This window comes from Scyliorhinus torazame, chromosome 10, assembly GCF_047496885.1.
Source record: "Scyliorhinus torazame isolate Kashiwa2021f chromosome 10, sScyTor2.1, whole genome shotgun sequence".
In the NCBI taxonomy this organism is placed as follows: domain Eukaryota; kingdom Metazoa; phylum Chordata; class Chondrichthyes; order Carcharhiniformes; family Scyliorhinidae; genus Scyliorhinus; species Scyliorhinus torazame.
This window is the reverse complement of record NC_092716.1, coordinates 102477483-102504235: the sequence shown is the minus strand read 5'-3', so window position 1 is coordinate 102504235 and position 26753 is coordinate 102477483. Positions and strand designations below refer to the sequence as shown.

The window sequence follows — 26753 nt, the reverse complement described above, 5'->3', positions numbered from 1 at the left end:
TGCCCTCTGTCTCCGCCGGTAACGGTGGGCAGCCTCCCGTCCATGTCCAGCCCGTCTGTCCTGACCATTGCCCCCATCTTCCTCATCTGGGGAGGACTGCGCCTCGTCTTGCTGCTCCTCCACTTCCCTCTCCTCTGCCTGCAGCACATCGCCCCTCTGCTGGGCTATGTTGTGCAGGACGCAGCAGACCACAACGATGCGGCCGACCCTATCTGGCAGGTACTGGAGGTCTCCTCCAGAGCAGTCCAGGCACCTGAAACGCGTCTTCAGCAGCCCAAAGCACCTCTCTATCACACCCCCTGGTCGCTGCATGGACATCATTGTAGCCGATCTCCACGTCAGTCTGGCCTCTGTATAGGCGGAACCAGCCACGACCGCAACGGGTAACCCCTGTCGCCCAGCAACCAGCCCCATAGCCGGGGGGGGGGGGGGAGGGGGGTGGGGGTCCCTCGAACATGCCGGGGATGAAAGATTGCGCCAGTACGAATGAGTCATGTACACTGCCCGGGTACCGGGCGCAGACCATCTGAATGTTCATGGAATAGGTCCCCTTCCTATTCGTGAACACGGCCCTGTTATCCGCAGGTGGCCGCACGGCGACGTGCATCCCATCGATCGCGCCCTGGACCATGGGAATCCTGGCCGCCGCAGCGAAGCCCGCTGCCCGGGCATCCTGGCTGGCCCGGTCCACAGGGAACTGGATGTAGCGGTCTGCAATGGCATATAGGGCGACTGTCACTGCCCGGGTGCACCGATGCCTGCGAGATGCCGGACAGGTCCCCACTCGGCACCTGGAATGACCCCGTGGCATAAAGGTTCAGGGCCACCGTAACCTTGACGGACACGGGGAGAGGGTGTCCTCCCCCAGTGCCACGCTGTGCCAGGTGTGCCATCAGGTGGCAGATATGGGCGACGGTTTCCTGGCTCATCTGGAGTCGGCTCCTGCATGCCCGGTCCGTGAGGTCCTGGTACGACGAGTGGGGCCGGTACACACGGCAACATGTAGAAGTGCGGCTCCCGCGACGGCGGCCATCATCGTTGGGTGATCACCAAACATAATGGCCTGTGGCGGGTGGGGGAGGGGGGGACAGACGACATGTCATCATTGCCCGTAGTCTCCCCCCGCCGCAGCCAGGTGCCAGTGCCATGGGCTGCATGGTCGTGACTGTTGGAAGCTGGCACCTAGCCAGACGGACAACCTCCCCAACCCCCCCCTCCCCGGTACTCACCCACCCCCCTCCCCGCACTTGCCCTCTCCTCCCCGGCACTCGCCCATGCCCCTCCCCAGGACTTGCCCTCTCCTCCCCGGCACTCGCCCACCCCCCTCCCTGGCACTTGCCCTCTCCTCCCCGGCACTGGCCCACCCCCGTCACCGGCACTCACCCTCTCCTTCCCGGCACTCGCCCTCCCCTATCCCCGACATTCGCCCACCTCCCTCCCCGGCACTCGCCCTCTCCTCCCCAGAACTTGCCCTCCCCATCCCCGGTACTCGCCCACCCCCCTCCCAGGCACTCGCCCAGCCCCCTCCCCGGCACTCGCCCACACCCCTCCTCGGCACTCGCCCTCTCCTCCCCGGCACTCGCCCTCTCCCATCCCCGGCACTCGCCCACCCCCATCCCGGCACTCGCCCACCCCCCTCCCCGACACTCGCCCTCTCCACCCCCCCCACTCCTTCCCTCCTTCCACACACACACACCCCCTCCACACACACCCCCCTCCGCCCACACACACGACCCCACACACACACACCCTCCACCCGCCCCATCACACTCACAAACCCTCCACACACGCACCCCCCCTCCACATCCCCCTCCCTCCCCCTCCACACACAAACACTCCTTCCCCACCGACTGCGGCCGCGCCGTCACTTCTCCAGCGGCCACCCCACGCCGAGACCTACCTCCGCGCTGACCGGTGTCACCCATCAGAACTGGTTGACGCCGTTAAATAGGTGGTTTAATTTATGCCGACGTGACCCGTGGTCACGTCGGCGGGACTTCGGCCCATCCGGCTGGGAGAATTCGGGCAGCCCCGGGCCCATAGCATCGCGCCGGTCCCCGCCATTCTCCGAGGCGGGCGGCGCGATTCACGCCGGGTCAATTTTTGGGGGGTTGGAGAATTCGGAGGACAACGGGGCCGGGATTCACGCTGACCCTCGGCGATTCTCCGACCCGGTGGGGCCTTTGTCTCAGGCGAGAGTTACCTGGACTTTGGATTTTGAATGCTAACCACCCAAATTTGAAAAAATAACAATCATATGCAAACAGAACCATTGACAGAGTATTATTTAATTTTAAAATATTATTCTCTCCAGGATATAACTGATGACACTTATAACATGGTACCGATACAAGCTTGGAATGAGCATTTGAATTGCAGCCATTTGCTCCTTCAAAACTGCTTGTATTCTAAGACTGGATTTAAAAGATCAAATCAAAAAATAGAGGGCAAATACCTCATTATGTCATCCAGGTTTCCTTCCCCCTTTGATGCAGTTTGTGTACAGCAACAGAAACTAAAGAGAAGGGAAAATAACTGACAGTGGATACACCAAAGATCAAAATGCAGTATAGAGAGAGTTTCTGTATATTTATGTTACATCTATGATAGTTTTATATCCTGATCTTTTCATTGTGTACATTTAGTTTATAGGTTTAAATGCAATATTAATGATAACTAAAATATCTATACAGGTATGGACTCCTCGTGGATCCTGTTCAGATGATTGCATTTGCCTTGAGTGACCCCAACACTTGGCCAGGTTCATATTTGATTATTGGTGAGTGACAGCACCTAAATTAAAATTAAAGACTGTTAAAATTAAAGACTGTTGATACTAAATGTGATTTGGTTTTCATCTGATCTACATTTTGTCAGTCTTTAAATTTTATCCTTTTAAATAGGTCTTGATTTCCTTTTGAAATTTAATGACAATCAGTGATATTTTTGTAAAAAGAGATTGTGCAGTTTTAAATTTGCATTTATATTTCAGCCAAAAGAACATTGAAATTAACATCTCAGACAATCATTTTGTTAATCTGCAAATCTCCAAAATCTTGGGGGCGATTCTCCAAAATGGAGATCAAGTGTTCGCGCCGTCGTCAACGGCGTCGCGTTACACGATGGCGCGAAACGGGCACGGGGACGACCGAGGGGCCAGCACGGCGCTGGAGCGATTCACGCCGCTCCAGCCTCCCTTCCCGGCGCCAAATAGGCACCGCGCCAACCCGTGCATGCGCAGTTGGGCTGCGCCAACCTGCGCATGTGCGGGGGACTTCTTCAGCACGCTGGCCCCGACTCAACATGGCGTCGGGGTTCAGGGGCCGGCCGCGCAACAAAGTAGGCCCGAGGGGGGGGGGGGAGGCCAGCCCGCCGATCGGTGGGCCCCGATCGCGGGCCAGACCCCATCGGAGGCCCCCCCTCCCCCCCGGTGAAGGAGCGCTTTTCCCCGCCCCACAGGCCGCCCTCCCGACCCTTCGCGCAGAGTTCCTGCCAGCAGTGACCAGGGGTGAACGGCGCCGGCTGGATTCTCGTATCCGCACGGCCGCACGGCTCATCCGGGTTGGAGAATCGCGCCCCGCCGATTCCAGCGGCCCGCGGCCAGTGCCGCGTCAAACGCGGCGGCACAAATGGCGGCAATTCTCTGCACCTGGGAGAATCGCACGCCGGCGTCGTGGCACGGTTGCGGCGATTCTCCGGCCCGTGCGGGGCTCGGAGAATCGCGCCCCTTACATTTGGGAGTGGAAAGTTAGAAGCATATATCATCCACTAACAGGAAGATTGGAATAATGCATTTTAAAAATCCGTTCATGGGATTTGAGCATTGCTGGATAGGACAGCAATATTGCCCATTAATAATTATCCTCAAGAAGGGCGTTGAGCCTTGTATATACTTGTATAATACCATTGTGCTCCTCCATTGTGCACCACTTTTAATAATACTACCATGATTATTCCTCATATTTAAAACTCTTCACTCATTAACCGAACCTCATATTCACACATTGTGCTTTTGAGGTTGAGGTTTTTAGCTGTATTGCACTTTAGGAAAGAAGTGACATGTTTCAGTGAAGCTAATGACTTTGGAGGTACTGCTTCTGGTGATAAGTCACTGCACATCTAATCACTTTTGGGTCGGAATCAGTATCCACACAAGAACTCATTCTTTGACCTTGGTCAATTTAGTAAGATCATAAACTATTTCCAGTACTGAATAGCCGACACATCTATTATCCTGAACCATGATTCCCTGAGTACAAAGGGGCCTTTTTTTAAAACCATTGACTCCACTAACATTGGGCGCGATGTAACTACATAAATGTGTACGTTCTGGGCAAGCGCCTGGAACGACTCCACTATCAAATTACATTCTGGGTTTCATTTCCGGGCCCCGACGGGAGCCTCACCCCGGCCGCAATTTAGCGTAATTTCCTGCGGTTCTCCTTTACAAATGGCACCCCGATCTCTCGACCCCTAACCCACCTGTTGGGAGGTCCTCATCTCCCCCACCCCCCTCACCCCACCACATAGCAGAAAGGCACCCCCAGGACCAATACCCGGCACAGGCAAAATGCCAGCTTGGCACTACCAGTCTGTGCCCCAGCCAGCCTTGCCAGAGGCCGCCAATCACCTGGGAGAGCCTCGCTTGGGAGACCCCCCCCCCCCCCAAGTGCCGTTTTACCTGACCCCGGGACCAGTGCTAAACGGCGCCTGGCTGGGGTTTCCTCGGCGATGCCGATAGATGCCGGGTGCCAGTCAGATCTGGCAGCAGCTTAAGTAAGTGAACTTTTAAGCTCTTTTAACTATGCCAGTCTGTGCCTCGCCCATTGTGGGAGGGACCCAGATCATGACATCTTGCGAAATCCCTTAGACCTCGTCAGGCGTATCGACCGTCGGGAATCCTGCAAGATCATTCCGGTGGGATGGGGAAATCGCGCCCATTACATAAGAACATAAGAACTAGGAGCAGGAGTAGGCCATCTGGTCCCTCGAGCCTGCTCCACCATTCAATGAATGGGATTAACCGAGTGAATCTCCTCTGCACACCCGCCAGTGCCAGTACGTCCTTTCTCAAGTAAGGAGACCAAAACTGAACACAATACTCCAGGTGTGGCCTCACTAACACCTTATACAATTGCAGCAGAACCTCCCTAGTCTTAAACTCCATCCCTCTAGCAATGAAGGACAAAATTCCATTTGCCTTCTTAATCACCTGTTGCACCTGAAAACCAACTTTTTGCGACTCATGCACTAGCACACCCAGGTCTCTCTGCACAGCAGCATGTTTTAATATTTTATCATTTAAATAATAATCCCTTTTGCTGTTATTCCTACCAAAATGGATAACCTCACATTTGTCAACATTGTATTCCATCTGCCAGACCCTAGCCCATTCACTTAGCCTATCCAAATCCCTCTGCTGACTTCCAGTATCCTCTGCACTTTTTGCTTTACCACTTATCTTAGTGTCGTCTGCAAACTTGGACACATTGCCCTTGGTCCCCAACTCCAAATCATCTATGTAAATTGTGAACAGTTGTGGGCCCAACACTGATCCCTGAGGGACACCACTAGCTACTGATTGCCAACCAGAGAAACACCCATTAATCCCCACTCTTTGCTTTCTATTAATTAACCAATCCTCTATCCATGCTACTACTTTCCCCTTAATGCCATGCATCTTTATCTTATGCAACAACCTTTTGAGTGGCACCTTGTCAAAGGCTTTCTGGAAATCCAGATATAACACATCCATTGGCTCCCCGTTATCTACCGCACTGTTAATGTCCTCAAAAAATTCCACTAAATTAGTTAGGCACGACCTGCCCTTTATGAACCCATGCTGCGTCTGTCCAATTGGACAATTTCCATCCAGATGCCTTGCTATTTCTTCCTTGATGATAGATTCCAGCATCTTCCCTACTACCGAAGTTTAGCTCACTGGCCTATAATTACCCGCTTTCTGCCTACCTCCTTTTTTAAACAGTGGTGTCACGTTTGCTAATTTCCAATCCGCCGGGACCACCCCAGAGTCTAGTGAATTTTGGTAAATTATCACTAGTGCATTTGCAATTTCCCTAGCCATCTCTTTTAGCACTCTGGGATGCATTCCATCAGGTCCAGGAGACTTGTTTACCTTTAGCCCCATTAGCTTGCCCATCACTACCTCCTTGGTGATATCAATCCTCTCAAGGTCCTCACCTGTCATAGCCTCGTTTCCATCAGTCACTGGCATGTTATTTGTGTCTTCCACTGTGAAGACCGACCCAAAAAACCTGTTCAGTTCCTCAGCCATTTCCTCGTCTCCCATTATTAAATTTCCCTTCTCATCCTCTAAAGGACCAATATTTACCTTAGCCACTCTTTTTTGTTTTATGTATTTGTAGAAACTTTTACTATCTGTTTTTATATTCTGAGCAAGTTTACTTTCATAATCTATCTTACTCTTCTTTATAGCTTTTTTAGTAGCTTTCTGTTGCCTCCTAAAGATTTCCCAGTCCTCTAGTCTCCCACTGATCTTTGCTACTTTGTATGTTTTTTCCTTCAATTTGATACTCTCCCTTATTTCCTTAGATATCCACGGTCGATTTTCCGTCTTTTTACCGTCCTTCCTTTTTGTTGGTATAAACCTTTGCTGAGCACTGTTTAAAATCACTTGGAAGGTTCTCCACTGTTCCTCAACTGTTTCACTATAAAGTCTTTGCTCCCAGTCTACCTTAGCTAGTTCTTCTCTCATCCCATTGTAATCTCCTTTGTTTAAGCACAAAACACTAGTGCGTGATTTTACCTTCTCACCCTCCATCTGTATTTTAAATTCCACCATATTGTGATCGCTCCTTCTTAGAGCATTACCTCTTATGAGAATGCTTATGAGAATCTTGGAGACTGTTCCTTGCAGTCTGATCTGATCAGCACTGCACCTGTGCTGATGGTGAAGTGGGGGCTGCAAACAAAAGTGAGAACCCTAAGGACAAACAATAATTCCTTAAACCTCACGTAAGTAAACATCGCGCATCATGTATTGCCCAGGATATACTAATGCCATATCTCTTCCCTTGCAGGGCAATCAAATCAGCAGTGTAGACCATCCATGCACCCCCTGGAAATCACAGACCTGAGTAGCTCCATGGGAGAATTCTCAGACATCACCAAAGAGGCATCACAGCTGTCACCTGCATCCTCCACCAGCTCAGATACTCACACCTCAGTGGGAGTAACTAGTAGGCAGGCTTCTGGGTCTCTCACTGCTGAGCACCTTACACCTGATGACCCACAGCAGGTGGAGGCAGGGATGTCCCTGGGATCCGGCACTCAGTAGGATGCTGGAGCCCAGGACACTGCTGAGCCCCTGACCGATGACATGCCCTTGGGTCCATTCGCCCCCAAGCTGATGGAACTGCAGAGTCAGTCACTAAAATCAGGAAGGGATGGCAGTATTCCTCCTCGGACTGCCAGGCCGGCTGGAGGAGTCGACTCGCCTTCTGTCTGAAGAGATGGTGCCGTTAATGCAACGCGATGAGGGCAACATTGCAAGGGTGGCATCCAAGAGACCTTGGTGCAGGGCGTGCACTCCATCGCAGGGGATGTCCGCTCCATGGCTCAGCTCATGAGCTTCACGGCAGAGGGCATGAGCTCCATGTGAGTGGGCTTCAACTGCATGGTGGACGCACTGGTGGGAATCCATTCCAGAGGCAGGGGGGCTTTTGGATCTCACTCCAGATGCCTCTCTATCCCTGGACACCTGAAGGGAAGAGAGAAGAGCGCAGCCTGGGGCCCTCCATCCACAGGGCCCCCGGGTGTGTCCAGCCCATCTGACCTCTCCCTGTGAGCGACACATCTCCAGCCCCACACACCGAGGAGGACAGCATTGCAGTTCCCCTGCTACCCAAAGGTGCTCCCGGACCCTCAAGGTGCAGGCCCTTCAGGGGACACCTACCAAAGTCACCTCAGTCACCACTGCATCTCTAAACCCCATGATAAGCCTGTGCATTGGCAGGATGCGTTCAGCTCTCAGTCAGGAGTAAGACATATTGCTGAGGAATGGAGGATATTGCTCTGTCCTCAATGCAAATCATCATTCTTTGGCAAAGGCCAGCCAATGGCTTTAGCACCCTGCCCAAGGAATCAGGCACTATCACGAAAACCTACTGCTGGCACCACACTAATGAGATTACAGTCCCCACAGTAAGAGATCTCCCCATCCCTAGTCTTGCTCATCCTAAAACCTCGAGGCCATGAAGGTGTCCCGAGCTCGACGGCCCATATAAAGGGCATCTGTCACCTCCCTAACGCATATGTGTGCAGCTGACTGGGAGAAGGCACTCAGATCACTGGTGCTGCCCTGAAACGAGCCGCTCACATAGAATAATAATAATCTTTATTATTAGTAGGCTTACATTAACACTGCAAGACTTCCGGGTGCGGCGATGACCAGCTAAGTCGCACGTTTCGGCAGCTCCCGGTGGAACGGACTTTTGGGCTCTTAATAGGAGCCCCAACGGCAATTTTAACGGCTAAAAACACTGTGTGGTAAACCAGAAGGGAATTCCCCCTGGACACGGATGGAAAAAGGAGAGGAAAGTGGCCGGATTGCGGAGGATCCTCTAGAGCAGCGGCAAGGAAGGCAAGCACAAAGCAAGATGGCGTCGGAAGGTGGCCGTCTAGTATGGGGCCCTGACCAACAAGAGTTCCTGCGGCGCTGTGTGGAAGAACTTAAAAAGGAGATGAAGAAGGAGCTGCTGGCCCCGATATTACAGGCGATTGAAGGGCTAAAAGAGGAGCAAAAGACCCAGGAGCAGGAGCTTCGGGTCGTGAAGGCAAAGGCCGCTGAAAATGAAGACGAAATACAGGGCCTGGTGGTGAAGACAGAGATGCACGAGGCACAACACAAAAGGCGTGTGGAAAGGCTGGAGGTGCTGGAGAATAATGCGAGGAGGAAGAATTTAAGGATTCTTGGTCTTCCAGAAGGGGCGGACGTCGGGGCATATGTGAGCACGATGCTTCACTCGTTAATGGGATCGGAGGCCCCGACGGGCCCGTTGGAGGTGGAGGGAGCTTATCGAGTTATGACGCGAAGACCGAGGGCTGGAGAAATACCTCGAGCTATAGTGGTGAGATTTCTCCGATATAATGACAGAGAGCTGGTCCTCAGATGGGCGAAGAAAACTCGGAGCAGTAGGTGGGAGAACGCGGTGATCCGCGTATATCAAGATTGGAGTGCGGAGGTGGCGAGAAGGAGGGCAAGTTTTAATCGGGCCAAGGCGGTGCTTCACAAAAGGAAGGTCAAATTTGGAATGTTGCAGCCGGCAAGACTGTGGGTCACACACCAAGGGAAGCACCACTACTTTGAGACGGCAGAAGAGGCGTGGACATTTATTGTGGAGGAGAAGCTGGAATAGGCGGGCCAGAAAAAGAACGTTTGGGACAAAGTGGTGGGGTGATTACGTGGGGTGAAGGGGGGGAAAAAGGGGGAAGGGATGATCTCTCAAGTTGTTAATCTTGCGACCCTGTAACTTTTCTCTCTTCCCCATGTCGTGGGGGAGAGGGGGGGGGGGGGAGGATGAGGAATTGTGGGCGCCGGCCATTAGGGGTGGGGCCAAGTGGGAAACGCGGGCTTTGTTCCCGCGCAATGGTAATCATGGCGGGAAGCAGGAAGGAGGGGGCCTCGCACAGTGGGGGCCGAGATCACGGGGGGAAGCCGAGGTCAGCCAGAGTTTGCTGACTTCTGGGAGCAACATGGGGGCTGCAATTACGTTAGAAAAGGATCTAGTGGGGGGGGGGGGGTTAACTGGGTTGCTGCTGCTGCGGAGAAGGGGGAGCTGGTATGGGGTGGGGTGGTCGAGGCGGGAGGGCGCCGTCGGGGGGAGATAAGGCTACGTGGGAACCGGGTGAGGAGCTGGATTAAAAAAGGGGATGGCTAGTCGACAAGGGGGGGAGGGGGGGGGTAAAGAGCCCCCCAACCCGGCTGATCACGTGGAATGTGAGAGGGCTAATCGGGCCGATTAAAAGGGCACGGGTACTCGCACAGCTAAAGAAATTAAAGGCAGATGTGGTTACGTTGCAGGAGACGCATTTGAAACTGATAGACCAGGTCAGACTACGCAAAGGATGGGTGGGGCAGGTGTTTCATTCGGGGTTAGACGCAAAGAACAGGGGGGTGGCTATATTAGTGGGGAAACGGGTACTGTTTAAGGCAAAGACCATAGTGGCGGATAGTGGGGGTAGATATGTGATGGTGAGTGGCAGATTGCAAGGGGAGGCGGTGGTTCTAGTGAACGTATATGCCCCGAACTGGGATGATGCCAATTTTATGAGGCGTATGTTGGGATGTATCCCGGACCTGGAGGCGGGAAAGTTGATAATGGGGGGAGACTTCAATACGGTGCTGGACCCAGGGCTGGACAGATCGAGGTTCAGGACCGGGAGGAGGCCGGCTGCAGCTAGGGTGCTCAAGGACTTTATGGAGCAGATGGGAGGAGTAGACCCCTGGAGATTTAGCAGGCCTAGGAGTAAGGAGTTCTCGTTTTTCTCCTATGTCCATAAAGTATATTCACGGATAGACTTTTTTGTTTTGGGAAGGGCGCTGATCCCGAAGGTGACAGGGACAGAGTACACGGCTATAGCTATCTCGGACCACGCTTCACATTGGGTGGACCTGGGGATAGGGGAGGAAAAAGAACAGCACCCGCCCTGGAGAATGGACATGGGATTATTGGCAGATGAGGGGGTATGTTTAAGGGTGAGTGGGTGTATTGAAAGGTACTTGGAGCTTAATGACAATGGGGAGGTTCAGGTGGGAGTGGTCTGGGAGGCGTTGAAGGCAGTGGTTAGAGGGGAGCTGATATCTATCAGGGCACATAAAGGAAAGCAGGAGGGTAGGGAAAGGGAGCGGTTGCTGAAAGAACTTTTGAGGGTGGACAGACAATATGCGGAGGCACCGGAGGAGGGACTGTACAGGGAAAGGCAAAGGCTACATGTAGAATTTGACTTGTTGATTACGGGTAATGCAGAGGCACAATGGAGGAAGGCACAGGGTGTACAGTACGAATATGGGGAGAAGGCGAGCCGGTTGCTGGCCCACCAACTGAGGAAGAGGGGAGCAGTGAGGGAGATAGGGGGGGTGAGAGATGAGGAGGGAGAGATGGAGCGGGGAGCGGAGAGAGTGAATGGGGTGTTCAAGGCATTCTACGAAAGATTATATAAAGCTCAGCCCCCGGAAGGGAAGGAGAGAATGATGTGCTTTCTGGATCAGCTGGAATTCCCTAAGGTGGAGGAGCAGGAGAGGGTGGGACTGGGAGCACAGATTGAGATGGAGGAGGTAGTGAAAGGGATTGGGAGCATGCAGGCGGGGATGGCCCCGGGACCAGACGGATTCCCAGTGGAATTTTATAGGAAGTATATGGACTTGCTGGCCCCGCCTCTGACGAGAACCTTTAATGAGGCTAGGGAAAGGGGGCAGTTGCCCCCGACTATGTCAGAGGCAACGATATCGCTCCTCCTAAAGAAGGAAAAAGACCCGCTGCAATGTGGGTCCTATAGGCCCATTTCTCTTTTAAATGTGGATGCTAAGATTCTGGCTAAGGTAATGGCGACGAGGATAGAGGACTGTGTCCCGGGGGTGGTTCATGAGGACCAAACTGGGTTTGTGAAGAGGAGACAGCTGAACACGAACATACGGAGGTTGCTAGGGGTAATGATGATGTCCCCGCCAGAGGGGGAAGCGGAGATAGTGGTGGCGATGGATGCCGAGAAAGCATTTGATAGAGTGGAGTGGGATTATCTGTGGGAGGTGCTGAGGAGATTTGGCTTTGGAGATGGGTATATCGGATGGGTACAGTTGCTGTTTCGGGCACTGATGGCGAGTGTGGTTACGAATGGACAGGGGTCTGATTATTTCCGGCTTTACAGAGGGACGAGGCAGGGGTGTCCCCTGTCTCCGTTATTGTTTGCACTGGCGATTGAGCCCCTGGCCATAGCACTGAGGGGTTCCAGGAAGTGGAGGCGAGTGTTTAGGGGAGGAGAAGAACACCGGGTATCTTTGTATGCGGATGATTTGTTGTTGTATGTGGCGGACCCGGTGGAGGGGATGCCAGAGATAATGCGGATACTTGGGGAGTTTGGGGATTTTTCGGGGTATAAATTGAACATGGGGAAAAGTGAGTTGTTTGTGGTGCATCCGGGGGAGCAGAGCAGGGAAATAGAGGATTTACCGCTGAGGAAGGTAACAAGAGACTTCCGGCACTTGGGGATTCAGATAGCCAAGAATTGGGGAATCTTACACCGGCTTAATTTAACACGATTGGTGGAACAGATGGAGGAGGACTTCAAGAGATGGGACATGGTGCCCCTGTCACTGGCAGGTAGGGTGCAGGCGGTTAAAATGGTGATTCTCCCGAGATTCCTCTTTGTGTTTCAGTGCCTCCCGGTGATGGTCACAAAGGCTTTTTTAAAGAGAATCGAGAAAAGCATTATGAGTTTTGTGTGGGCCGGGAATACCCCGAGAGTGAGGAAGGGGTTCTTGCAGCGTAGTAGGGATAGGGGGGGGCTGGCACTACCGAGCCTAAATGATTATTACTGGGCCGCCAATATTTCAATGGTGTAAGTGGATGGGAGAAGGGGAGGGAGCGGCGTGGAAGAGATTGGAGAGGGCGTCCTGCAAGGGGACCAGCTTACAAGCAATGGTGACGGCACCGTTGCCGTTCTCACCGAAGAAATACATCACAAGCCCGGGGGGGAAGAGGGGGGGGGGGGGGGGTGGGGGAAGTGGGGGGGAGGATCCGGGTGGGCTCTCAGGGATGTCATTATATGTGTATCGACATCTGTTATAGGTAATGTATATTGGACTGTTGGATTGTATCTTTGGAGAGTAACTATTTTTGACAAGGCAGTTGCCATTTAGTTTTTTTGTTCCTGTTTTTATATTATTTATTTATTTGTTTAAAACTGGCCACTGTTATTTATATTGCTTTATTGTTGTTTAAAAGAAAAACTATGTACTGTTATGTTTGGCCAAAAAAAATCTTGAATAAAATATATTTAAAAAAAAAACACTGCAATGAAGTTACTGTGAAATGCCCCTAGTCGCCACATTCCGGCGCCTGTTCGGGTACACAGAGGGAGAATTTAGAATGTCTAATTCACCTAACAGCACGTCTTTCAGACTTGTGGGGGAGAACAGGAGCACCCGGAGGAAACCCATGCAGACACGGGGAGAACGTGCAGACTCCAGTGACCCAAGAAGTTCACAGTAGCGGTGACTTTAAGGGCCACGGGCAGTGGGTTTCCTCCCATTCCATGTGGTGCCAGCTTTTGCAGGACATGGGCAAGGTCCACTATCCCTAAGGACAGGCCGTCTTCTCCGGCACTGTGGCTCCGACATCCGTTGATAGGATGTCCAACGTCGGACGACCCTTTGCCGAAACAGTCTCAAACAGGGCTGATCCCAATGTGATGCGCTTCCTCTACAACTGTGGGCCCAGCCTCACCATCCTCTGCTGGGTGCTGGTCCTGGCCAGGTGCAGTGGCACATCTCAGTCTCTGCTGCTACTTTATCGCAAGTAGTAGGAACACCAACCCGACAGGCTCCATGGTTCTCCAGAATCATGCACTGAAAAGAGAAGAAAATTGAATGAACGTTGAAGGTTCTGGATAAAGCCCTGCCCCTAAACGCTCGACTCCTCTGGGACTTCTACCCTTGCGCTTCCCCCTCAATGAGTACTGTGCTCACCCCAGTCCAACGCTGGCATCTCCACATCATCCCTTAATGAGTGTCATTCCTCTAACCCTCACACCGACCTTCTCACACTGGCATATTCGCACACCTGTCGCTCTCAACTGCAGCAGGATTACACGCCTGGACTCTCGAGAGTCGCACTGGCACATTTCTCTCGGCCATTGCCAAAATCTTTCTTATCCTTGCATTAGGTGACAGGGTAATTAAGTGGATGAATGGGATCCGTGTCCTCATGGGGCACCTCAAAGACACCGCCGCCATGATCTCTAATGGGAGTGAGTGATGATAGACTTCACCATGGAGCCTTGCATTGGGGTTCATATCAATGTAACATCACACAGATTACATTGGTGTGAACCCCAATGCAAGGCTCCATGGTGAAGTCTATCATCACTCACCCCTGTTATAGGTCATGGCGGGGAGTGTCTTTGAGGACATGAGTCCCATGCATCCACTTAATTGTCCTGTCACCTAATGCAAGGAGTCAATGAAGGGTAAATAGCATATCAAGCAAATGACTGGCTCCTGTGATAGGCGAGGCACAGCTGATTAGAGTGAAGCCTACAATTATACCAAACACATATCTAAAGGGCACCCTCATTCTCCCATTTCACAGCCCTAAACACTAATTCCTGAGAGACAAACATCCCAGAGAAGTGGAATTGAATTTCAGAACATAGAACATTCAGCGCAGAAGGAGGCCATTCGGCCCATCGAGTCCACACTGACCCACTTAAGCCCTCACTTAAACCCTATCCCCGCAACCCAATAACCCCCCGAACATTTTTGGACACTAAGAGCAATTTAGCATGGCCAATCCACCTAACCTGCACGTCTTTGGACTGTGGGAGGCAACCGGAGCACCCGGAGGAAACCCACGCAAACACGGGGAGAACGTGCAGACTCCGCACAGACAGTGACCCAGCGGGAAATCGAACCTGGGACCCTGGCGCTGTGAAGCTCCAGAGCTAGCCACTTGTGCAACCGTGCTGCCCTGGCTTTAATAGAGCTTAACCCCATGATCCTCATAGTGTTGCCTGAGTGTGGGGTTCTGCTCAATTTTCAGTTGTGCCTCCCAAAGTGAGAGGGTCTTCATTTTGCATGAGACTGTATGCAATGCATTCCTTAGAACCCCACTCTGCCCTTTCAGTCTGGTCTTTCATGGGACCCTACCCAAGAAAATCAGTCACCCCCTTTACTAACCCTCTGTATTCACTGTGGTAAACACCACTAGTAACACATTGCATGTATTATGGTACTGCCACTGTATTACAAACACCACAGTAAATCCCCGACGTATAAAAGTGTATGCTCGCCTGCGCTGCTCCTATTCTGGTTCCAGCTGCAGGAGGCACAACATCTTGTGCAATAAAGCTTCGATTGTTTCACTATTCTCGCCTCATGGTAATTGACGGTACATCATTCACCTTCTCCCACCCACTTTCCAGCTCCACTAAGGACGGGCACTTCCTCAGCAGTGATTTTTTAAAAATATATATATTTATTAAAGTTTTTTAACATAATTTTTCTCCCATACAAGCAATAACACCAACACCCCCCCCCCCCCCCGCCCCCCCCCCCCCCCCCCTGTAACAAAAAGAAAAACGAGAAATCGCGCAGAGCAAGATATATACATGGCAAAATGATATATTTACACAGCTTTGTACACTGGCCCTCACCCGTACGTGCCAGTTTCCCCAACCCTTCATGTTATCTCTTGCTCATCCACCCTCCCAGGCAGTCCCCCCCCCCCCCCCCCCCCAAGGTTGCTGCTGCTGCTGACCGACCTTCCTCTAACACTCCACGAGATAGTCTAGGAACGGTTGCCACCGCCTGTAAAACCCCTGCGCAGACCCTCTCAAGGCGAACTTAATCCGCTCCAACTTTATGAACCCAGCCATATCATTTATCCAGGCCTCCAGGCTGGGGGGCTTCGCCTCCTTCCACATTAGCAAGATCCTTCGCCGGGCTACTAGGGACGCAAAGGCCAGAATGCTGGCCTCTTTCGCCTCCTGCACTTCCGGTTCGTCCACTACTCCAAATATTGCTTGCCCCCAGCTTGGCTTGACCCGGACTTTCACCACCTGAGATATTGCTCCCGCCACTCCTCTCCAGAACCCCTCCAGTGCCGGGCATGACCAAAACATATGGACATGGTTCGCCGGGCTCACTGAGCACCTTCCACATCTGTCCTTTACCCCAAAGAACCTACTCAACCTCGCCCCCGTCAAGTGCGCTCTGTGGACCACCTTAAATTGTATCAGGCTGAGCCTGGCACACGAGGAGGAGGAATTAACCCTACCGAGGGCATCAGCCCACAGACCTTCCTCGATCTCCTCCCCCAGCTCCTCCTCCCATTTACCCTTCAACTCTTCTACCAGCGCTTCCCCCTCTTCTTTCAACTCCTGGTGTATTTCCAACACCTTGCCCTCCCCGACCCATGCACCCGAGATCACCTTATCTTGAACTTCTTGTGCTGGGAGCAACGGGAATTCCCTCACCTGTCGCCTCACAAAAGCCCTCACCTGCATATATCTAAAGGCATTTCCCGGGGGTAACTCGAACTTCTCCTCCAGTGCCCCTAGGCTCGCAAACGTCCCGTCGATGAACAGGTCCCCCATTCTTCCAATCCCCGCCCGATGCCAGCTCTGGAACCCCCCGTCCATCTTCCCCGGGACAAACCGGTGGTTACCCCTGATCGGGGACCACACCGATGCTCCCATTGCACCCCGGTGCCGTCTCCACTGGCCCCAGATCCTTAGCGTTGCGGCCACCACCGGGCTCGTGGCATACTTTGTCGGCGAGAGCGGCAGCGGTGCCGTCACCAACGCCCCCAGGCTCGTTCATTTACAGGACGCCATCTCCATCCTCTTCCATGCCGCCCCCTCTCCCTCCATAACCCACTTGCGGACCATCGCCACATTTGCTGCCCAGTAGTAGCTCCCCAGGTTTGGCAGCGCCAACCCTCCTCGGTCCCTACTGCATTCCAGGAACCCTCTCCTTACTCTCGGGGTCTTATTCGCCCACACAAACCCCATAATACTCCTGCCTACTCTCTTAAAAAAGGCCTTAGTGATCACGATGGGAAGGCACTGAAACACAAACAGAAACCTCGGAAGGACCACTATTTTGACCGACTGCACTCTACCCGCCAGCGAGAGCGGTAACATGTCCCATCTTTTGAAATCCTCCTCCATTTGCTCCACCAACCTCGTCAGATTCAGTTTATGTAGGGTCCCCCAACTCCTGGCTATCTGGATCCCCAGATACCGAAAGCTCCCCTCCGCCCTCCTCAGCGGTAGGTCCCCTATCCCTCTTTCTTGGTCCCCCGCCTGTAATACAAAGAGCTCACTCTTCCCTACATTGAGCTTATAGCCTGAAAACTCCCCAAACTCCCTTAGTGTTTGCATGACCTCCACCATCCCCTCCATTGGATCCGCCACGTACAGCAACAGGCCATCCGCATATAGCGACACCCGATGCTCTTCTCCCCCTCGGACCACCCACTTCCATTTATTAGACTCCCTCAATGACATGGCCAATGGTTCGATCGCCAATGCGAACAACAGGGGGGACGGGGCACCCCTGCCTTGTCCCTCGGTACAGTCGAAAGTACTCCGACCTCCGCCGGTTCGTCACTACACTTGCCATCGGGGCTCTGTAAAGGAGCTTAACCCAATTGATAAACCCTACCCCGAACACAAACCTGCGCAGCACCTCCCAGAGGTACTCCCACTCTACTCGGTCAAAGGCCTTCTCCGCGTCCATAGCTGCCACTATCTCCGCCTCTCCCTCCTCCGTTGGCATCATTATCACGTTTAAGAGCCGCCGCACATTGGTGTTTAGTTGCCTGCCCTTTACAAATCCCGTCTGGTCCTCGTGGATTACCCCCGGGACACAGTCCTCGATCCTCGTGGCCAGCACTTTTGCCAGCAACTTTGCATCCACATTGAGGAGCGAGATCGGCCTGTATGATCCACATTGCAGTGGGTCCTTGTCCCGCTTTAGGATCAAAGAAATTGTCGCTTCCGACATTGTCGGGGGCAGGGTCCCTCCTCTCTTGCCTCATTAAAGGTCCTCACCAGTAGCGAGGCCAACAGGTCTGCGTACTTCCTGTAGAACTCCACCGGGAATCCGTCTGGTCCCGAGTCTTTCCCCGCCTGCATACTCCCCAAACCCTTGCTCAGCTCCTCCAACCCAATTGGTGCCCCCAAACCAGCCACCTCTTGCTCCTCCACCCTCGAGAATCTCAGCTGATCGAGGAATCGTCTCTTCCCCGGCTGAGGGCTGGGATCTGTACAGCTCTTTATAAAAGGCCTTGAATACCTCGTTTATTTTCGTTGCACTCCGAACCGTGGCTCCCCTTCCATCTTTGACTCCCCCTATTTCCCTCGCTGCCATCCTTTTACGGAGCTGGTGTGCCAGCATCCGACTAGCCTTTTCCCCATACTTGTAGGTCGCCCCCTGCGCTTTCCTCTACTGTGCCTCCACCTTCCCTGTGGTCAACAGGTCAAACTCCGTCTGGAGCTGTCGTCTTTCCCCAAGTAATCTTTCCTCCGGGGCCTCTGCGTATCTCTTGTCCACTCTCAAAATCTCCCCCACTAACCTCTCCCTTTCCATACCCTCTGTCTTCTCCCTATGAGCCCTAATGGAAATTAGCTCTCCCCTGATCACCGCCTTCAACGCCTCCCATACCACCCCCATCCGCACCTCCCCGTTGTCGTTGGCCTCCAAGTACCTTTCGATACACCCCCTCACCTTCCCACACACCACCTCGTCCGCCAGCAGTCCCACATCCAGCCGCCACAACGGGCGTTGGTCCCTCTCCTCTCCCAGCTCCAGTTCCACCCAGTGTGGGCCCTCCATTGTCCGCTACAATAGTCTTGGCCTCAAATGACACCCGCTTCCCACCAATATTGCCACCCCTCTATTCTTCGCGTCCAGTCCCGAGTGGAATACCTGTCCTACCCATCCCTTTCTTAGCCTGACCTGGTCCGCCACCTTCAGGTGTGTCTCTTGGAGCATGGCCACGTCCGCCTTCAGTCCCTTTAAGTGCGCGAACACGCGAGCCCTCTTCACCGGCCCATTCAGGCCCCTCACATTCCACGTTATCAGCCAGATTGGAGGGGCTCTCACCGCCCCCCCACGCCCCGCCGACTAGCCATCTCCTTTTCTGGGCCAGTCCCGTGTCCACGCGTCCCTCACCCTCCAGTCCCCCAGAGGGGGGATCCCCGTCCCGACCACCTCTTCTGTGTCCCATTCCCTTTCGGCCAGTGCAGCAGCAACCCTTTTCCCCTACCCCCCCTCCCCTCCCCCCCGCTAGACCCCTGTCTAGCTGTTTTGCTCCCCCCATGTCACTCCCGTAAGTCAGCTGACGCCTGCTGACCCCGGCTTCCCCCGCTGTCCCATTGACCTCCCCGCGTGGGAGTCTCCCAATCCATATGCATTCCTTCGTTCCCCTTCCCGCCTTTCTTCCCGCCCGCGGGAAAACACCCCACGCTTTCCAAAGCCCGCACCGCCCCCTCTGGCGCAGCTCCTGTCGCGGCCTTGTCTCTCTCCCCCAGCCCATGTAACATTTCCTGCGCGTGATTGACCCCCTAGATGCAACAACCATCACACATCAAACCTCAAACACCCCCCTACCCTCACAAACCCTCAGTTAGAGTCCAACTTTTCGGCTTGTACAAAGGTCCACGCCTCTTCAGGCGTTTCGAAGTAATAGTGTTGGCCCTTGTATGTGACCCACTGTTGCGCTGGCTGCAGCATTCCGAATTTCACTTCTTTCCGGTACAACGCCGCTTTGGCCCGGTTGAAACCCGCTCTCCGCTTTGCAACCTCCGTGCTCCAGTCCGGGTATATTCGGATCTCTGCATTGTCCCACTTACTGTTCCGCTCCTTCTTGGCCCATCTCAGGACCCACTCTCTGTCCGTGAACCGGTGGAACCTCACCACCATCGCCCTTGGCGGCTCATTTGCCTGGGGCTTCTTCGCCAGCACCCGATGTGCCCCGTCCAACTCCAGCGGCCTCAAAGGGGCCTTCGAGCCCATCATCGCCTCGAGCATCGTGCTCGCGTATGCCCCGGCATCAGCCCCCTCCACTCCCTCAGGGAGACCCAGGATTCGCAGATTCTTTCTCCTCGACCTGTTCTCCAGGTCTTCGAGTCTTCCTGCCCACCTCTTGTGTAGCGCCTCGTTCTGCTCCACTCTCACCGCCAGGCCCACGAGCTCGTCCTCGTTCTGACTGACTCTTTTCTGTAACTCCTGGATCTTAGCTTCGTGGACCTTCTGGGTGATCCCGAGTCCTTCAATTGCCGAAAGCATAGGCGCCAACATCTCCTTGCGCATCTCCTCGCAAGCAGCGCTTTATGAACTCCTGCAGCTCCCCTTTGTCCCTGGCCGCCGCCATTTTGTTTTCTTTCCCTCGCTTCTCCCGTTGCTCCAGTGCCGCTCCTTTGGCCGTTACATTTCTGGTCCGTTTAAAAAGTCTATGGAAACTCCTGAAAAAGGTCTGAGAGTCAGTTCCAGACGGGAGCTGCCGAATGCGCGACCTCCTACTCCATGGCCGCCACCGGAAGCCTCGTCCCTGCTTCTTCAATGGCGTTGGTAGATCTTTTCGCAGTTGTTCCCTCTGCTGCTAGAATTCACCTTTGATAGAGTCAAGTCTGATTGCAGCTTTAAGCTTGCCCTTCCCCGCCTGCATGCTGGAAGAGGCTTTTGTCTAAACCTGCAGCCAAAGCCAAATCTTTTACTGTCTCTGCCGGGTCTGGTAGCCAAAAGACACAACATTCCTGGGGGACACTGTCAGGGGAATGCTGCAGTCTTCTTGCCACACTGGGAAATGTCAAACAAATGCCGTGGGGGCCCTGTAAAAGAGACCAAAAGTCCGTTCCAAGCGGGAGCTACCGAATATGCGACCTAGCTCTGCATAGCCGCACCCGGAAGTCTCAGCAGTGATTTGAGCACAAACCCAATGAAGAGCACACAGGAAGTGATGCACGAATGCCAACCTCCAGACTGCCTTAAAGCAAGGGACACTCCGAAGTGAATAGAAGATAAGGCTTGCTAGCGACCCCTCCCAGTGACTGACCCCAGCCCCTGCCCTGAGTTGAACTTATCTTGTGTCCCCCACATCCTCTGCGGTGCGCTCTGAGCAGTTAAGAACCTGGAGAATTATGGCTGTCTTGAGCGCTCACCTTTGATATTCCCCTTGGAGGTGAGGCCAGCAGGTTCATGCTTTTATACATCTATTGTAAGTGACGGTGGCACCCGCAGAATATTCCGTGTTGGCTTTCGGTGGTTGGGGGGCGGGAGGGGGGGTAGGTCTGGAGAAAGTGCTCACTAATGACATGCTATAGGGGTTTTCAAACTCAGCGTCGCAACCATCGGATGGGTTGCGTGCGGGCTTCGGGAGGGTCTCGGCGCTCGGTCGCGCCGTTCACGATCGCGGGAGGAACGCCCAACTGCCGCGACCAGCCTTTAAAAAGGCCGGCCGGAGTAGACCTTTGAGATTGACCACCATCCCGCGCATGCGTGCGGGATGAAGCAGTGCATATGCCCAAAGCCCAGCGGGGTGGACTGCCTCCTCCTGACATCAGCGCGCTGTCCAGTGCCATTTTTTTTCAGAAACCGAGGGAGCCCTCGCACCAAGAGGTGCGGCAGATAGCAGGTCACGCGCCCCATGCGCTAACGTCATGTGTTCTAGGCGCGAGAGAGATTCCTCAGTTTTGCAGCTGCCATCAGTGCTGGTGAGAACTCTCGCACCTTTGGTGAACAACTCATGAAGAAGAAGCTGAAAACAGGAGCAAAGCAGCATAAAGAAGATTAGTTCCACAACAAATCAGGATTCAAAGTTCATGTGTGCTATATGCAGGGAAGCACTGCAAATGAAACTTTAAAATCCTCAAAACTACAGATATTTGAAGATTTAACATGGTGAGTTTGAGGACAAATCTCTTTATTTTTTTCAATGGATCCTATGAGGCCTTAAATGATCAGTGGAAGTAATTATCAGAAATGTAGCATTGAATAACAAAGCAAGTGACATCATGGAATCATAGAATTTACAGTGCAGAAGGAGGCCATTCGGCCCATCGAGTCTGCACCAGCTCTTGGAAAGAGCACCCTACCCAAGGTCCACACGATCCCCATAACCCAGTAACCCCAGTAACACTAAGGGCAATTTTGGACACTATGGGCAATTTAGCATGACCAATCCACCTAACCCGCACATCTTTGGACTGTGGGAGGAAACCGGAGCACCCGGAGGAAACCCACGCACACACGGGGAGGATGTGCAGACTCCGCACAGACAGTGACCCAAGCCGGAATCGAACCTGGGACCCTGGAGCTGTGAAGCATTTGTGCTATCCACAATGCTACCGTGCTGCCCTGAGTACCAAGCAGACTCATCTGTCATATTAAAGGTAAGTAAAAATGGTGGGTCGCAAGGGTCGGCCGACGTGGGTCATGAAGTTTGGCCGGTGTGGGTCCCGAAGGATGGCCGGTTGGCAAAAATAAGTCCCAGTCAAAAAAGTTTAAAAAACACTGCTACTGTATTAAAATTGGGCTCAAACAGCATGATTTGCACTGCTCCACCAGCAAGGGGAGGGGGAGGGGGGGGGTTGATAATTGCGAAATCCAATCACTCCGGAGAGAATCAAGTTTTCCGATATTTTCGGGACTTTTAGCCCACACCGAGTTTCTCATAGATGGAGAGTTCGGGCTCAAAATTGCCCCCAATGTGTGCACTGCCATGCAATGAATCCCATATCGAGTCATGTGCCTTACCCAAGGATCAGGCAAAGTACTGCTGTGCAGCTGTTCAGGAACAACATAAGATCATCTCAGATAAGGAAACAACTTAATCAATATAAGCACTCATCCCTGACATCACACACATACCCCTCTTGCAAACATTTGTAATTTTCCCGATTTATCCTTGCCTCATTCAGCATCATGCATGTGGAGAGTGGGAACTAAGCATGAAATTACGTTGATCTTTAAATGTAGAGATAAGAACTGTCTTGTTAGGATACTGTTTCCTGTTCTGTGGTTCCTTTGAATTCTTGTCCTGCTGCCTGCCATTAATCTACAGCCTTCTGATTAGCTGCTACCCATTGGGATTTCTACTTAAACTACAGACTTTAGGAAAACCTGAAACATCCCTGGTTTGATGGACTTGCCCAGGACTTCCCTTTTAGGTTCTCTGGCAGAGCCCGTGATGTCAATTTGATAGACTTGGCAAGCCGCCAATCAGTGTGGCTGCAATTCTGAACTATCTCCTGTTGTTGTTTGTGATTGGTGGAGCCATTCAGAATCATCCAGAGAAAGGCAGGTCATTTGGAGAGCTTCATTTTGTCCTTAATTCTGAATCGAGGTTCAGCGTGGAAGCAGCTGTAAGGCAATCTTTCACTGCACTCTCTCTCTGTCGGGCAATTTTAAAAGCTCCTAGTCAGGTATGTGAAGGCACTCCTGTTTAAAAGACAGACGACAGCCAGAACTGTAAAGGGAAACTTCTGGAATGAAGCAGTTTCTCTACCAGGCCTATGAGTCTTTAATCCTCTGTCTGAATGGCTGGGAAGAACTCAGTTTGCGAACACTCTTTATAATGCAGTTGTAGGAGGATAAGACTTCCGGCGGGGTAGGAGAGCGGTCGCGGGCAACGTAGCTCTGACAGTCGCGTTCCTGTTCCCGGGGGTGAGGGGCAGGAAAAAAACAAAACGCGCAAACTGGCTGGATTGCCCCCCCCCCCACCGCCAGTTCACGGCAGGAGAAAACGCTGGGACCTAGCTAGTGACAGGGATCGAGCCAGTGGCAGGGATCGACACCTCCCACCCCCCGCATGGCAGGAGAGGCAGGAGAATGCGGGGACCGAGCCAGTGGCAGGGTCCGACAACACCCCCTCCCCCGACGGCGACCACGAGGCAGGCGGCGGAACAAAGGAGGACACCCGGCCTAGCCAGAAGCCTCCCTGTCTCTCTCGACCCTCCTGACCTGGTGTGTGGGTGAGTCAGAGAAAAAAGAACTCCCCAAAAACTTTCTGTAGAGGAAACTTGTAAAGAGAATTTTTAAAAAAAATTTGTAAAAGGGGTTTAAGAGGGGGGAAATAAAGTGTTAAAGGGGAGAAGCGAAGGGGAAAAGAAAAGGGAAAGGGAGGAGAAAGAAAGGGGGGAAAAATGCAAGAAGATGGCCAAAGCAGAGGGAGAAAGGGCACCAGAAGCAGAAGGGGCAATGAGAGAGCCTGTTCAGACTAGCTAACCGGCACACGAAGCGGCGAACGGAAGGCCCGCCGCAACAAAAAGAACAGGAGCTTTTTCCCCTTGGGCCAGGGGAGGACTGGAACTGGAAGGCATCCTTTGACGAGGCGCTGAGGGAACATCAGCAGGAAAACGAGGCAGAGGCTAGGGCAGACATGGAGACCGCAGTGCAGGCAGCAATGGCCAAGGCCCTGGCGGAGGTGCAGCTCGCCCTGGGCAGAGCAGAGGAGAGACTGGAAGCCCAAGAGGAGAAACTGGAAACCCAAGAGGCGACCATTAAGGAGCCGGAAAAAGCCGCGACTGATAAGAGCGACTGGCTCACGGCCCTGGAGAAGGAGGTGGCGTGTTAGTCACAACAAAGAGGAGCCTGAAGGGCAGAGTGGACGATCAGGAGAACCGCTCGAGAAGGCAAAATGTAAGGATAGTGGGCCTTCCAGAGGGGATCAAGGGTAGAAACCCCACGGAATACGTGGCTGAGATGCTGGGTAACTTAGTGGGGATGAAAACCTTCCCCAGCCGAACAGAAATGGACAGAGCACACCGGTCGCTGCGCCCGAAGCCCAAGGCAGGGGATCATTCGAGGGCAGTTATAGCTAAACTGCACTGGTATAAAGACAGGGATGCAATCCTACGCTGGGCCAGACAAAACAGAAACTGCAAATGGGAAGGGCACTTCATTAGAGTCTACGAGGACATTGGGGCAGACCTAGCCAGGAGACAGGCCAAATTCAAAAGAGCGAAAGCAGCTCTTCACAAGAGCAACGTGTGTTTTGGTATGCTATACCCAGCGAAACTCTGGGTCACCTACCAAGAAAGAGAGTACTTCTTCACAGCCCCCGCCGAAGCAAACAAGTTTGTCGAGGAACACGGGCTGGAAAGCCGACAGCAAGGGTAGAAATAATGGGCCCCTGTTAAGGGGCAACAGCACGCCAACGGGGTTGGGGGGGGGGCAATGCCATGCCCCCCCCTGCGCCATGGCAAGCGCACCCTGAACAAAAAGCAAACCACGACCCGAGGGACCGCTTCAGGTGGGAGGTCAGGCCACAGCACGGGTAACGAGAGTAGTGGAGAAGGGAGAGCAAGCGAGAGGAGTGCAGGGTAGGATGGGGGAAGAGCCGGCAGAAAACCGTAGAGGTTGGGCGAGGGAGAAGTGAGACAGTAACCCCCGAGAGGGGGGGGCCCAACTAGCAGACAAGGCCTTCAACGAAAAGATATCACAGGCCATAGCATAGTACGTGGAGAAGAACCAAAACGGGGAGGTCTCACCCTCCACGTTCTGGGAAGCGCTAAAGGCTGTAGTAAGAGGGGAAATTATCGCTTTCAAAGCTCGAAGAGATAGGGAGGAAAAAGGCGGCTAGGCAGCAGCTGGTCGACTCCATACTGGAGGTGACTGTAAATATTCCGAGGCCCCAACAGTTGAGCTCCTGGCAGAGAGGAAAGAGCAACAAAGGAACTTTGATCTGCTCTCCATCAGGAAAGCAGTACACCAACTCCACCAGGCACGTGGGACCCTATACAAACACGGAGACAAAGCCAGCCGCCTGTTGGCACACCAGCTGAGAAAGCAGGCAGTCACCAGAGAAATTGCACAAATCAGGGATACCAGAGGCACATTAGAAACAGAAGCAAAAAAGAGTAACAAAACCTTCAAGGCCTTCTACCAAGGGCTGTACCTCAGAGCCCCCAATGGGGGAGTCTGGGATGAAACGGTTCCTTGATGGACTGGACATACCAGTCATGGGGAGGGAAGAAAACGGGGCCTGGAAGCACCACTAGCACTGGGAGAGATCAGGGACAGCATTAGTTCCATGCAGGCGGGGAAGGTGCCGGGGACCAGACGGGTTCCCGGCGGACTTCTACAAATTATTTGCGACAGCACTGGCCCCGCACCTGCGGGAGATGTTCACAGACTTGTTAGCGAGAGACACACTGCCACCTACGCTAGCACAGGCTTCAATCTCACTGATACCTAAGTAAGATAAAGACCCAACGGAATGTGGGTCATACAGACCCATCTCACTGCTGAACGCAGTTGCCAAAATACTGGCCAAATTCCTAGCCAAAAGGTTAGAAGACTGTGTACCAGAGGTGATCGCAGAGGACCAGACGGGTTTTGTCAAAGGTTGCCAGTTAACCGCGAACATCAGGCGCCTGCTAAGTGTGATAATGACCCCATCCAGGGAGAGAACACCAGAGGTGATCGTCTCCCTAGACGCAGAAAAGGCCTTCGACAGGGTCGAATGGAAATACCTCATAGAGGTACTGGAGCGGTTCGGGCTTGGAACAGGGTTCACCTCCTGGGTAAAACTCCTATACAACGCTCCCATGGCGACCGAATGGACTAACTCCCGATACTTCCAGCTGCACAGGGGCACCAGACAAGGATGCCCAGTGTCCCCGCTACTGTTCGCTCTAGCGATCGAACCATTAGTAATTGCTCTCAGAGCAGCAAAAAGCTGGAGGGGGATCCAAAGGGGCGGCAGAGAGCACAGAGTCTCACTCTATGCAGATGACCTGCTCCTATACATTTCGGACCCACAAAGCAGCATGGACGGAATCCTCGCGCTCCTGAAAGAGTTTGGCGCCTTCTCTGGCTACAAACTCAACGTGAGCAAAAGCGAGATCTTCCCGGTACACCCTCAAGGAGGGGGGGGGAACAGCACTAACGGGACTGCCGTTTAAACAAGCACGACACAAATTCCGCTACGTGGGGATCCAAATAGCCCATGACTGGAAAGAGATCCACAAATGGAACCTCACCAGTC

The 26753-nt window shown here is 53.1% G+C and overlaps 1 protein-coding gene across 1 annotated transcript in view; it reads left to right on the top strand.

The window, feature by feature from the left end:
* LOC140430238 (diacylglycerol O-acyltransferase 1-like) overlaps positions 1-26753 on the top strand; it is a 475807-nt gene that overhangs the window by 64077 nt on the left and 384977 nt on the right. Inside the window, exon 4 of the mRNA XM_072517667.1 lies at positions 2694-2779. Within this exon, the coding sequence (XP_072373768.1) occupies positions 2694-2779 (86 nt within the window). The remainder of the gene's footprint in view (positions 1-2693; positions 2780-26753) is intronic.